The sequence below is a fragment of the Gavialis gangeticus genome, unplaced genomic scaffold, assembly GCF_001723915.1.
Source record: "Gavialis gangeticus isolate Ggan-Ray unplaced genomic scaffold, GavGan_comp1, whole genome shotgun sequence".
In the NCBI taxonomy this organism is placed as follows: Eukaryota; Metazoa; Chordata; order Crocodylia; family Gavialidae; genus Gavialis; species Gavialis gangeticus.
The window spans coordinates 9,305,814-9,319,940 of NW_017729022.1; the positions used below are offsets into that span (position 1 = coordinate 9,305,814).

At 39.8% G+C, this 14,127-nt stretch overlaps 1 protein-coding gene across 2 annotated transcripts in view; it reads right to left on the reverse strand.

The window, feature by feature from the left end:
- Positions 1–4,191: 4,191 nt before the first annotated feature.
- DNAJB9 (DnaJ heat shock protein family (Hsp40) member B9) overlaps positions 4,192–14,127 on the reverse strand; it is a 30,264-nt gene continuing 20,328 nt past the window's right edge. The window contains exons 1-4 of one of the 2 annotated variants that reach the window (XM_019514570.1): positions 10,173–10,193; positions 9,551–9,778; positions 6,839–7,462; positions 4,192–6,792 (exon numbers count right to left, since the gene is read on the reverse strand). In XM_019514570.1, coding sequence (XP_019370115.1) covers positions 7,029–7,462; positions 9,551–9,767 — 651 coding nt within the window. In that variant the 5' untranslated portion in view covers positions 9,768–9,778; positions 10,173–10,193 and the 3' untranslated portion in view covers positions 4,192–6,792; positions 6,839–7,028. Of the gene's footprint in view, positions 6,793–6,838; positions 7,463–9,550; positions 9,779–10,172; positions 10,194–14,127 lie in introns of those variants that run through there. The other variant, XM_019514569.1, reaches the window with a different exon arrangement.

The window sequence follows — 14,127 nt, forward strand, 5'->3', positions numbered from 1 at the left end:
TGGTGTTGCAGACATGTTTGCAGCACCACATACTGCATGGCCGCACTACTCTGGACGCACCCAAGCTGTCCCAACTACAGCCAGTCCAGTGAAAAGGTATCACAAAAGAATTCTTGTCTCTCTTATGGTTTTGTGTAGTAATTCATTTTCAACACTGGTCTTTAGATCATCCAGGTAGAGGGAACAATTAGGAGAAAAAAAGGGGAAAATAACTTTAGTAAGTCCGAATAATTTTTAAAACACATTCATAAAATAATGCACCAGTCAAAAGTGTGCAAGGGGCATTCCACTTTAATTGCTATACTATTCCCCCTCCCCCCCAAAATTGAGATAATATTGTCATTTAACACTTCACCCAAAGAAGATTAAAGCTTCATGTTCTCAACTGTGCCTAAGATTTGAAGCATGTCATTTTAAACCTGTTTTCAGTGGCATCCAAACACAACTGGGAACATCAAGGATGGAGTTACAAGCTTAACTTAGAACTCTGAATCAGTTTTAGATCAGTAGTGACTGATGGTCAATTAAATCTCACACCTGTTCAATGGCCTATGTAAAAATGAGTTTGTCTCAGTGCCTTCCCAGAAGACAGCTGTCCCTGTTACAGAAGTCACAGCAGTTAGCATGAATTGGCACCCTTCTTGGCAGTCTGAACAGAGAAGTCAAGCTCTGACTTGTGATTGGAGATAAGTGACCCTCTCAGTTCTCTGGTTTCTCTAGGGCAGAAATGATGCACACATGGGAAAATTAAGGACAGCTTGCAGTAAAACTCAGTCTATGCACGCTGTTTCCCTACACAAAAAAGTCACAGGAAATTTTCATCTTAGGAAGCCCTGCCGAAAATTATTTTTAGTCAAAATACAGTGAAAGAAACCAGACAGAGAATATTAAATTGCTTGCTTGTCCTATTTACTACTCAAGATTTGATTCCGAATGCTGAAAAATTGTTTAGGTTTCAGGAAGTATCAGGCACTATTAGTCCTGCTGACATTACTTTCCTTTGCATATAGTGAGGGGTTGCTCCTCACCTCCAGCAATTAGAGTAGAATGCTTAAAATCCCAAGCAGAACAAGGGACAGCTCCTCAGTCATGCAAGTCAGCAGTTTCACTGAAGTCAGTATCTGAATTAGTTTACACAAGAGGAGGATCTTCACATAAACATCTCCAATAAAAAAAACCTAAGAGACTAACTATCATTGACTCAGAAAACATCCCAAATATTTAGTATGGGGCACAGATCAACATTTACAAATACACTTATCCAAAGCCCAAACCCAAGAACCTCAACAAAAGCAAAAGGTAATGGAGCTGTGAAAACTTCCCTACAAGCTATTTACCCTTTCCACTGGAACCTACTACTGGTGGAACTCTCCCCTCACAATTACAGCCCAAGGGTGTAGGATGCAAACATATTGGAACATATCTCCCAAAGGTATGTTGTTTCCAGCAGGAAAGGAACCAGGTGATGAGACCGAGAGAGAGCTGTCAAAGGTGTAAGCGGGTAACAGAATATAGGCTGTAGAAGGATGAAGCATGGATTGTCTGCAGCTTAGACTCTATAGCGTGTATGTGTGACCCCTTAAATTTCAAGAGGTTCTTCTAAACCCCGCAGCTATAAAGAATCCACACCAGGGATACTTACATCACTGAGTTGCTTCATTTTCTCACCACCTCAGGTAATTCCACAGGAAGCATATGTTGCCTGCTGTGTTCAAACAAATATAAAACGCAGTATAACTATTTCCAGGTAGCTTTCTTGTTGCATTTAAAATGACATGCATCCAAAAATCCAAATTCCTGTGACTATTAACATAATGGTACTATCATTAAATCTACAGTATCTCCATCTCTGCTAGATAGCACTTGTGTTCAATAGTAAAAATGGAAATGAATTGTTAGACTAAAGAACTAGCTATGCATTTACAGACTTAAAGTTATTTACGTTATTAATGCATAAGTAATATGAACCCAAAAAAAAAAGTTTTCACCCTCACAGCAAACTGATAGATTTTGTTCCATCTTTTGATAGAAAATAGACACCAGGAATGAAAAAGCTTAACCACAGGATAAGAACCACAGAAATGTTCCAGGTTTTGTTCAGGGTTTTGTAAGGTTATAATCACAACTTCTGTTACAGAGCCTGATACAAAAACACTACACAAAGGGAAAGAATGTGCAAGAAAAGAACTCCAAGTGAGATGCAAAACAATTTGCAGTTCCAAAAGGCATACAACGAAAGAAGTCCTGCCGACAGAGACGGTAAGGCAGGTCTGCCCGCATGAGTTCAGTGAAAAGCGCGCACAACATTCATACAGTTTAATTAGCTTAAGATGAAGTCTACCTTGCCTTCTGCCTCTAGTCTTTTAAATGTCTTAGTCAACTAGAAAAGGTTTGTTTTAAAAGAAAGGTATCTTTTGAAGCTGGCAAAACCAAGTATGCTGTCAGTTGTTCCACATATTAATTTAAAAGTTAAAAACAGGTTATACTTCATAGTCAATGCAGCTTGAAGCATCCTCAAAAAGCAAAGGCTCCTATAGATGTGCAGGGAGCCTGCTCTGACGCACAGTAATTCCAGCGCAGAAAAGACTCAATTAATCAAGTCTGCTAGAGTGTAGAAATTAATGCACTCCAGCAACCTCCAGTGTCACATGCATCAGTGCCCCCATGCTGAAAAATGGCGGTGGGGTGCTTTTTCCAGCTTTAGTTTAAAGCGCCCTGACATCATTTTTCAGTGCATTATGCTCCAGGCACTTTTAACCAGCACAGCTCTTGGAGCTATACTAATTAAAGCAGCCCCGTTCACCTCCTGGAGCATGTGTATAAACGTCCCAAGAGATTTAAGCACGAGGCCGTTGGCACACAGCCCTTTAATGGCACAACGGGATCCGATTGTCAGTCCCAGCAATTGCACATCCTGCTATGCTATACATTCAATTTTGGGATCAGATCCCAATAGCACTATTACTACTTGCCAGTGCAGCCTGTTGAAAGCCAGGTGCCTGCAGCTTGACTGAACCCAGGTCCTAGGGCTCAGACCAAAAAGACAAAAACAACCCCCCACTCCCGACAAAAACAGAAAAAACAGCTAACTATGGGTCCCAGCCCCAGGACTGTCACCAGTCTTGAGCTGGCTCTAGTTACCCTGCCACACATTCTATTTAAGGCATGATGGAAATGAGACACAAAAAACGTTATACAACTTTTATGGAATATTTTAGTGACTTGTTTCCCCACTTTGACATGCCAACAATTCCTTGAATGTGTGCAGAGTTATTATTTATGGTACAATTAATAGGTCAATTGCATCTTGATTATAACTTCCATCTAAGAGTAAGGAAATGATCTTTCATCAACCAGAAGAAATATGCTAAAAAAATGCATGCAATCATTGGCAGAGTGTAGGGGGTGCACATGCACCCCAAGCATGGCACTGCACCCCCTGCAAAAAAGAGCTGCTGACACGGCCGGCTGTGTCTGCAGGCTGCCCGTTATCACTGCTGGCAGCCACTGACACTACCAGCAGCGTCTGTGGGTGGTTGCCGACTGCCAGTCAGCACTCACCACCCCGCACCCTGCTGCCGAAAGCGCCATGGCTGCCTGTGGGAGCTACCCACTCGCTGCCACCACGCTCCCACTGCTGACAGCAATGCCACTGCCTACGGGAGCTCGCCGTGCCCCCCCCCAGCTTCCAGAGGTACACAGCATTCATGCATGCAATTGGCTGAACAAAGACTTGAGTTACTGAATTTTAAATTAAGAGGACTGAGTGGCACATTTCAAGCTCATCACATAAGCTTAAAACAAGGTTAGTTGTTGCTTTTCTAATCTAAGTTAGGAAAAAAAAACAAAAAAAAAAAGGATAATGGATAAAAATGCTTTCTGTTCAAGAGATTTGGGTTAACTGCTACAGCCAGCTGTCTTCAGAACAGTGGTGATGCACAGGGGTACATGTGCACCTCCTGACAGGCCACACTCCCCAACCAGGCAACAGGCAAGCAGGAACACCACTGGCACCCTGCAAGCACTGGCCGGAGAGTGGGAGCACCACAGCTGCTTCTTGGCTGGTGCAATCGGTGCTGGGAGGGGGGGTGGGGGAGGTGGTACCAGTTTCCCATGCTTCAGAAGAGGTCAACCAACCCTGTGAAACTTTGTTGCAAGTCTGGTCAGAAACAATAAAAGCTGAACTCCTTCTGAGGGTACTTTGCAAGAAGGATTTTATTTATTTTTAAGAAAAATACAGAGTAATGTTATAAACTATTTGATCTTGCTAAGTAAGCTGTCCCAAGCTCTCACCTGAAGAGTTCTAGCAGTCTTCATTACTGAAAGCCCACTGGCATACAACCTAAATATAAAAGGAAGGGCATGCCATTCCTCATTAATATTTGTTAATACATATTCTCCTCCAAATGATAAACAGGCATCTCACAGAAGATGTTAAGACTTTTGAGCTTGATGCTGTGGGACAACTTAGTTTAAAGTTCATTCAAGTGGTATATAATTGTTTACTTAAAATTATCATAATACCACACAGGTACTTAAGTGAACAGCATCCATCCATGTGACTGATATTCATGTGGAACATATTATGAAAATGTTTCATGTACATTTCAGAACATACATGTAAGTATACTGCACATTAAAGTACACATAAGAAAATAAAATCTACCTGCACAAAAAAACAGCAGCACATTTTTCCTATCTTAATGATATTGCACATTCTGATAAGGTTGCACAAATTACTGACTTTTCATAAAGACAGAATGAGGTATTAGTCAATTTATAAATAAAGGAGGCAAAGATGGATAGGAAAAGCACTTAACATAACATAAAATCTATTTTCAGTATTTAGATAAGTAAAAATTGAATAAAGGATAGTATGCTGTAGTGAAACTGTGACCAAACAATATCGAAAGAACTGAAGGATTAAGTCTCTTCCCTATAGCAAAGCATTCAGCTCAGGACTTTAAACAGACCTAATCTATTTAGAACACTACACAAGTGAGTGAAACAAGTGAACGTTAATGTTATCAATTTGAAAGGCAAGCTCTCAACAAAATGGAAAATAGTACATTTCTGAAAGTCAGTTAAATCAGAATGGTGATTTTTAGGTGATGGCCATCTTATTCTGATATACTGGATGGGGATGATGTAGCCCATACAAACTTCAAAAGGCCTCTACCAGATTAACAGTCTCAAGAAACTCAAAAGAAAACTTTGTGGATTCACACTTAGATCTGTTGGGATGACATCACAATACTGATGTTTTCCTTTGCAAGGTACACCAGTCTATGGGGTTTTTTAACGTATTGACAAGTTAACAACTTTAGCATGATATCACCACCATAGCAAACTCAAATGCCATGTACAGCAAATGCCAGACACGTAAAACTCAATTTTCTGTCATCTATTCACTTTGAGAAAAGTTTACCTTTCAACCGAAAAGTCTTGTCATCTCAAAGTAATAAACCTGAAGTAATTCTGAATGCAATATTTGCAGATTTACAATTCTGCACACAATACTTGTAATTTTCTAGTCATATCTGTTATACAGACCTAACTTTTCATTTAGTTTACATTTACTGGAGCAGTGGTACTCAACCTTCTGGTCCCATAGGCCAGATGAGTAGCGTGAGGTTGCTCTATAGGCTGGATCCTATGGGCAGGCTCAGTCTGTAGACCAGATCCAGTGTGGAGTTGGCACCTCTGGTCCATCTGTGCGTGCAACACTGTACTGGATCCAGTCATGATGCAGCACTGTGCAGTCTGGCAGAGGGCTGTGTCATCTGACCTGTGGGTTTCTAAAGGTGTCCAGAAATTTGACAGAAGGGAGCAGAAACAGCAGTGTTAATTGCAGTAGCTTTGGAAACCACAACAATTAATGCTGCAACTTTCCCCCTGCTGCCAAGTTTCTGGACTCATAGGGGCCCCATGGGCCAGATGACATGGCCCCATGAGTCAGATGCAGCCTGTGGGCCAGAGGTTGAGTACCACTGTACTACAGCATTAAGAGGAGTATTAAGAGTTTAAAATGAGGACTAAATATACTTTCATTAACCTCTCTTACGCATGGAGATACAACAAACAGATATGTACTGCAATACATTTTTTCAAATCTATTTAGAAATTGGCCTGAATCCTGAAAAAACAACCAAACAAAAAAACACACACAAAAAGTCTGCACCTTCACAACTTTATGTACATGAATAGTTCCAGAGAACGCAGTGGGATTGCTCACATACACATATGTGAAACTGTGCTCAAACAAGTATTTACAGGATTAAAGGCCACATAGGGGACATTCAGAAATACAAATGAACTTGTACATTCCAGACAGTGCTTCACTTAATTGAAGCACAAAAGTTGGAGTATCTCGAGATTCTCCCTCTTCTTCATAAGCCCATTTAAAAATAAAAATGAATGAAAAATCATGTAGTTAAGAACTCTGCAATGCTCCTAGATTATGAAAATTAAATGCAGATGAGTTAGTTTCCACTGCTATATTGTGTGTGAATTATACATGTAGTATCACACAATTTAAACCCACAGCAGCTAAATACTGAAAGTTAAAGTTAAGGGCACAATTAAAAATGGCATGTTAAGTTTAACACTTCAGAATAAAAGTAATTTAACCTCATCTGTAGCTGTTCATGCACCAATAAACTAAAAAAAAAGTGGGCCTACAAGACTGGATAGCCAAAAAACACTCATTTACAAACTCCTCATGTTAAAAATTATCAAGATTATTTAAGTGTAGTAAACACTTGTATTGTTTTTTCAGGTGGGATTTATCCTCTTGTCCCCATTCTAAATGAATGAGGCATTTATCTTTCACTTGTACATTTCGGTGACAAGAATTAATTTACCTACAGCTTCTTCAAAGCTACGTTAAGTTCTTTAAATAGTTTAATCGATTTTAGACAGCTCATAAAAAAAAGTGTTCCATATCAGCACAAAACCAGAAAAGTCATCAAGGTGATGAAATGGAAGGACAGTAATAGGAAGGGGGGGGGGGGATAAAAAAATAGGGGTTACTGTCCAGAACAGTCTGTATATGTAGTAACCATGTTTCCTCGACGCTGAGTGACAGTCCTACAATGCTTGCTAGATCCATGGAATCTGCTATCAGTTCGTACTGTGTGCTGGTGTGTATTGTCAAAGCCACTGAAGGAAAACATCTTTTCCATATCTTCAAACACATCATCAAACAGTCCACCTCCAAAGGAAAATTCTTGGAACGAACGTCTTTGCCTACTGTGAGCCTCCCGACGACCCCGGAAGTGATTTTCAAAGTGCTTCTTCGACCGGGAATTCTGACTTTGACCAAATATGTCAAAATCTTTGAACAAGTCATCAAAGTTGAAATTAAATGACTGTTGGAAGGGGCTGCCATTATTTCCTTGTCCTCCACGGCCAAACTGGTCATATTCTTTTCGCTTGTTCTCATCTGATAAAGTTTCATAGGCTGCAGAAGTATGTCAAATGAGAAAATAGTTGTGTGTAAGATATTTAGCTTTCAAAAACAATTACATCTGTTCCCCTCTGTATGCAATGGCCTTAAGTGGTACTGTCATCAAACTTTCACATAATTTTAACATTAAGATAAAATGAAGTGGTCTACGCTGTTATGGCAGAGGGGGAGAGGGGAAGTGTTCTGTAATTTTAGACACGTTCTATTCTGGGAGAACATTTCTAAATGGCAATGCAGACTAAGAAACAACTTCAAAAGTAAGCAGAAATCTCCCTCCTCCTCCAACCCCTCCCCCCAAAATGTAAACTGTTAGATGCGTTCCCTATCACAGGAACACCCACCCTATAACAGGATTTCAGATGAACTTTCATCTGTTAGAAGGAACAAGATGGGTTGCAGGCATATGGCAAGACCACTTCCATAAGCCAAACAGCATTCAATACAGAACAGCAGAGGAACAAGAGATATGAGAGGGGTGGGGTGGGGCACCAAACACAAGAAGTACCCAGAATAAACAAGTTTCTGACAAACTTTTATTTTTGGAGAACAGGATGCATTTCAAATGGAATCAAACTGCTACCTGGTCTCTGATTCAGAACCACAGCTGATAAAAAAGAAAAACTTACTTGTCCATCAGCATTTCTACCTCAGAACAAAACATGCCGGATGCCAACTTTAGGTATTTTAATGTTTTCTACTAATTTAAAAGCCTTACAATTAGTCTGCATTTACTATCTGAATATCTACTATGGTTCACTTCCCTGGAGAAGAGTGGTCCCATATCATTATTAGAAATAGCCTCTGTAGTCCATTTTCACCATCAAGAGGTGATATAATTGCAATCAGCAGTGAAGAATCTGCTTCTCTTTCCAATTATATCACTAACTGAACACTCATGATCACAGCTATTTCTCAATCAATATGCTGAATAGGAAAGGAAAAATACAACTAATTGTCTCAGTGAGGCCCTCAATATTATTTTAATTAGTTAGAAGGACTATGCTATCAATCCAATTAGAAGGAAACCTGTAGTTTAGGGGGAGAGGGCAGTGTTACATCCCATTACTTGGTAATGGATCATTTTTCTACATAATACTTTCAGCTTGTTTTCTTACTAGATTACTTTCAACTTCACCAGGCCACTACAGGTATGCATCTAGAAACAATAATTTGTTATAGCACCTGGAAAACAGACAGGAACTTCATTATCAACATCATCTTAGAACTCTAATGGCCTTGCAAAAAGTAGTACAGTGGAATTTGAATTAAATTTTATTGTAAAAACTACTATTTCTTTTATCGTATTGTTCTGTTGTAACACTGAAAACATTTACGTAATATCAACAAGACTTCCCAGTTAAAATCATGTTCCCTTGCCCTCTTTTTAATTCAGACAGCATTAGCCACCGCTATATCAAAAGCGCTACATATCAAACCAAGAATTTAATGTATTATGTAACATAGGAGTATGTCTTTTACAATAGTAAAAACTATGTTTCTCGTCACAGATAGCAGCCACCAAAATAATGTCAGAGCTCAGCTGAGGAAACAAAACAGTAACTGGGGTTATGATTTTCAAATTAGACTGTTCAAGTTACTGAAGGCAAAGAATGATTTCTGGTTCTAGTCAACTGACAATCATATTTTTGGTCCTGTTGTAAGATTGACAGGCTGCAAAGGAATGTGTCCCAAGGACCCTCACAAGATACGCCAGTGGGATTTAAGTCCCATCTGCACTATTCTAGTCAGGCAGTTCTGTCCTCCCAATGTGGGGTTGAGGAACAGGCCAACAGCCTAGGATACTACCACACTTGATCTGAGCCTTCAAGAGGCTGAGAAGCAATTTTGGATATGTTCATTCTGATGAGCAGCACTACAGATACAGTAGAACACAGTTCATACCCTAAAATATCTGTTTATGCAAGGATGCAGGAAAGATGCACGTTATAGGATTAGAGGACTACCACAACTTCTTTCTGCCAAGCAAGATAAGTTGTAACCTGCAGTTAACAGAGTATTTAAATCAACTTTGTATAGGCCCACAGAGATATATAATCCATAAAAATACTCGGTTTATACTACCTTCTGCAATTTCCCTGAATTTTGCTTCTGCACCAGGACTCTTATTTTTGTCTGGATGGTACTTCATGGCCAGTTTATGAAATGCCTTCTTGATCTGGCGATCAGATGCATTTTTTGGAACTCCCAAGGTATCATAATAGTTTTCTGTAGCCAATATTAATTCAGTTATCATTAAAATGCAGAGTGCAAATGTGAAGACAGACTGTGTGGTAGCCATTTCTAAAGATCCTAGAAAGACAAAAAAGAAACCTTAATTAATCAAACTGCAATTCTGCTATGTTTATGAACAGGAACCATGCAATCTGTTAGCATATAAAATGGGTTTAGTAGGGCTTTACTTTTACTTCTGTTATCCTACCTTAGTTTTGCAGATTGAGAATATCGAAAGTTTGAGTTATCTTTAATTATAGCCACACTTGCCTCACCTGTTACTTACTAACACTCAGTTTGTTCTTTCTGTGATATTTCACATTTCCTGTTTAACTGTCTGCAGTCCTTCCCACAGCTGCTGGGATATACTTCTATCCTACAGTTTGCTATTGTGAGACTAGCTTATGTAGATAACTTTCAACTAGATAGCTCAATGCTCAAATATTGTCAGCTGTGGTAACACAGAACTTACCACCTGCAAAATCCACCTGGGAGAATTGAAGAAAGTCTGGGGAAAAAAGAATACTATTCAGTATGGGCAAGTACAAACCACTCTACTTAGAAAGAAGTAATCAACTATGCCAGGTGTCAGACCCATTTAGCCCTGTGGGCCAGATGAAGGTTGATGGGCTGATCTGCAGGCTGGATCAGCACACAGGGTCCAGCATACAACGGTTCCAGCAGCTGCAGGGTGCCAAATATAGTATGCAGGGCTGAGGACAGCACATATCCCATAGAGAACATGGGGTCCTCACAGAGACCCACAGACCAGATGATACAGCTCCATGGGCCAGCTCCAGCCCACAGACTGTATGTTTGGCACCATTAGGCCACACAAAATGAGGAACAGTAGTCTAAACAGCAGTTCTGCAGAAAGAATGTGAAGGTTTTAGTGTCTCGTTCAGTTTAGATGCAATGTTCTAGTATTGACATAAAATCATCATACTGAGTTGTACAAAGAGAAGTATCATAAATTAAACATAAAATAACTTTTCTACTCTATTCAGCTCTGAAAAGCCAGAATACCACACCCACCTTACACCAGACTTAGAGAGAGATGTGGACTGACTGAAGAGCCATGAAAAGAGCAAAGGTGACTAGACATCTAGAACATCTGACTTGGGAAGAAAAAGTGAAAGAACCTTGCCTCTTTAGTCCACAGAAAAAGACTAAGGGGAAACATAGTAAGCAGTCTTCAAATAGGTAAAAGGTCACTTTTACCTGCAAAGAAGGTCATAAATAATTTTCCATGTCCACTGGAGATAGGATGACAAATAATTAGATTAATTTAGGTAGGGGAGGCCACAGTTCGACATTAGAAACAATGCCAATTGTAAGGACACTTAAACATTAGAAAAGATTAGAAGGTTGTGGAATCTCCATTATTGGAGGTTTTTGAAAAACAGATTAGACAAAACTCTGTTAGGAACAGCTTGTATGCAAATAAACCCACTTTGTGAAGGGGAAAATGGACAAGATGACCTACTTAAGTCCCTTTCTGTCCTATTTTATCCACCTGACCTAACCAACACTTGTTCCTCTACAGTAATCTCCATTGGGCACAATCCAGTTAAGTAATGCATATTTTCTTTTGTTGAAAACCAAGAAAAGAAAAGATGGGCTGGGCTTGATGTTTCATTTTAAAAACTTCAACTAAAAGTTTAAGAGGTCTAATATGCCTCATAAAGACGACTTACCCAGTAAATATAACTAAGTTATAAATCATATATATAAATCACTATAACCGCACAGCTAAACTGAACACTCAATGTCACTCTTTTTAAAGGTAAAGTTTAAATAAAATAGCCTATTTGATTAATTTTTATCAGAATCTCTCTTTAGTAAGTTTGGGAACAAGACAGTGTTAGCGTATGGGCAGCATAAGTCTGTAGACTACAACATATGCCAACAATTACATACGAAGCATATTGTAAGATATGTTCAATACATAATAGTGGTCCTTTCCAGTATAAAAATGATAGTTGGAAACTTCTCGGTGTCTAAGGGGTGTTCATTAAATATACTGGAATGTAGAATCCCCAAAGAGAGTTCAACATCTTCCAGCCAACAGAATACCTAGGAATTCCACTAACCATCTCCTGCTTTAGGGAGGCAAGGTTCTTTGAACAGATGTGATTAAACCAACTGAGTAGCTGGGGAAAGTTCTTATCAAGCTCTCAGGTACAGTCACCCTTGTTCAGGCACAGGAAGAGTCTGATGTTCTGAGACTCCAAATAATGAGAGAAGCAAAAAGGGTGTCAGGTTGTCAGTGAGAATGTAAACGGGCAGAAATTTGGAAAGGGGGGTAGGGGAGGTAGGGAGCCAAAGGTGAGTAAAGGAGATTCGACAGTGGCAGTAACTCAAGATGGAAAAGAAGCTGTCTGTGAAAAAGGAAATAATTGAAAATTAGGAAGACAAAGTAGGGGAGGGAAAGGGAGAAAGGAATATGTAAAAGGTCAGGTCTGGCAGGTACCTGGTGAATCAGATGTCAGGCAGGTTGTAATGCTTCATACATCCAATGTCTACATTGAGCCCCTGATTTTTTGTATCCCTGTTTTAGGGCATGTTTTTTCTAAATAAGTAGGAAACTACATCAGCTGGGGATCAGTGCAATTCAGATAGGAAAGAATACTTCCCCCGAATAAGGAATTAATGTTCTAGAGACAATACTTTGTACTTTTAGACCAACATGGCTACAACCTTTATCCCCTGAATAAGTGAGCCTTCCTATCCATGCAACTTTGAAAGTAGCAAATATTTTGGGACAAGACTGACCCCAAAGCATTTATTCATGAGACATTTAAACTTGCTATGTTATTAATCAACGTTATCTTACAAGTGGAGCCTGTATCTTTAAAAGGAAATTCAAATGCAAATCCCAAATCTAATGACCAGACAACACTTTACACACTGCTTAAATTATAATTAAATAGGGGTCTCAAAAAAAAATCAGACCTTAAATTATCTAGAAAGATAGCTAATTATGTTCAGCTGCTACCAATGTTGAACGCATGCGTTCAATGTTATTTGCATGCTCTGTCCTGACTGCATGCATCACCCAATCTTTTGGAGACTGGATATATACACATGCCCTCCTAAGTATTTGTTTGGCCAGCAGCCTGCAAAATACCACTGCTCTAAGAGTCTCAAAACTGAAATGTATTTTGATCAGTGTATTTAGTTGCCAAATGTACAATTCCCCCTAGAATGCTTCTAGCTACTAAATATATATTCTAATACGTATACAAGAAACTTCTGAGATCCTTTTCCAGATGTACTTTCCCACTTGTAGTTTGCCAAGTTCTCAAATGTTACCATTTCAACCCTGAATATTATTCCCAGGTAAACTCTGTGCCTTTATAGTTTTCTTCCTATTTACTGTCACAGATATGGACTTGTGGTTTAATGATGCCACCATGAAGCCAAGAACACTTTTCAGTAAGCACCTATCCCTTTAACCCTATTTGCCATCTATCACTGTGGTGGCCAACTTTTTTTTAAACAGGTGTGCCACAAGTTAAGGTCCTATGTGTGCTCTGCAGTTTGCCTGATAAAGTTTGTGCCCTTGGGTGCAGGAATGGAGGCAAGGGGACTCAAATTTCAGTGCAGAGCATGATGGGGGCAGAAAACTGCTGTGAGAGGATGTATCACTGTCAAGAGCCATGTTAACCCTTCTCTGACCCCATAATCACTGTGGCTACTTACAGACCTTAACAAAAAATCCCCTAGCACTTTACTTTAAACTTAGCACACTCCTGTGCTGAACCAAGCACATGTCCAGAAGAGGCATCGTGTTAGTTGGACACAGCTCACTCAACATCTGTAGATTCAATCAGCTATTAGATAAGAGAGCCAAAAAGCCCTGCTGAAGCACCCAATCTAAACAGATGCTGCAGAGCCAAGTCCAAAAGAAGCAGCGTATTCATTTGTCAAGGACCGGGTTTTTCTGTTTGTTTTTTTAGCGTCCATAAGCAGCCTGGGGTTTTATATGGCAAGGATAAAGCCCTGCATTTGACAGTAGCTGCAGGGCCATGAAAGAATTAACCTGACTTAAGAAGTGACACCTGATACCTCATCTATCAGCAGTATCCAGCCCTTGCTCTCCTCCTCTGTTGCTGGAGGCTCAATGCCTCCAGTCTGGCACCTCCCTTTTCTGAGCACCTAGATCCCATATACAGCAGTTGCTTGTGCTACTTGTGGCACCCATTAATAGCGTGGGCACCCTAAAACCTAATTTACTTCAGTATCACATCTATCCATCTTCCTACGACTACTAGCACTGCAAGGTTCATACAGTCCTTTAAACAGTCCTTTATCCAACCTCACAGCACGCTCAGGGCCTTTCACCATTTGCTCATCTCACATTTCCTTTCTTTCAGTTTGCAAACTAAGAGCAAAGAGAGAGTTTCACTTTCTGGCCTGGGGGG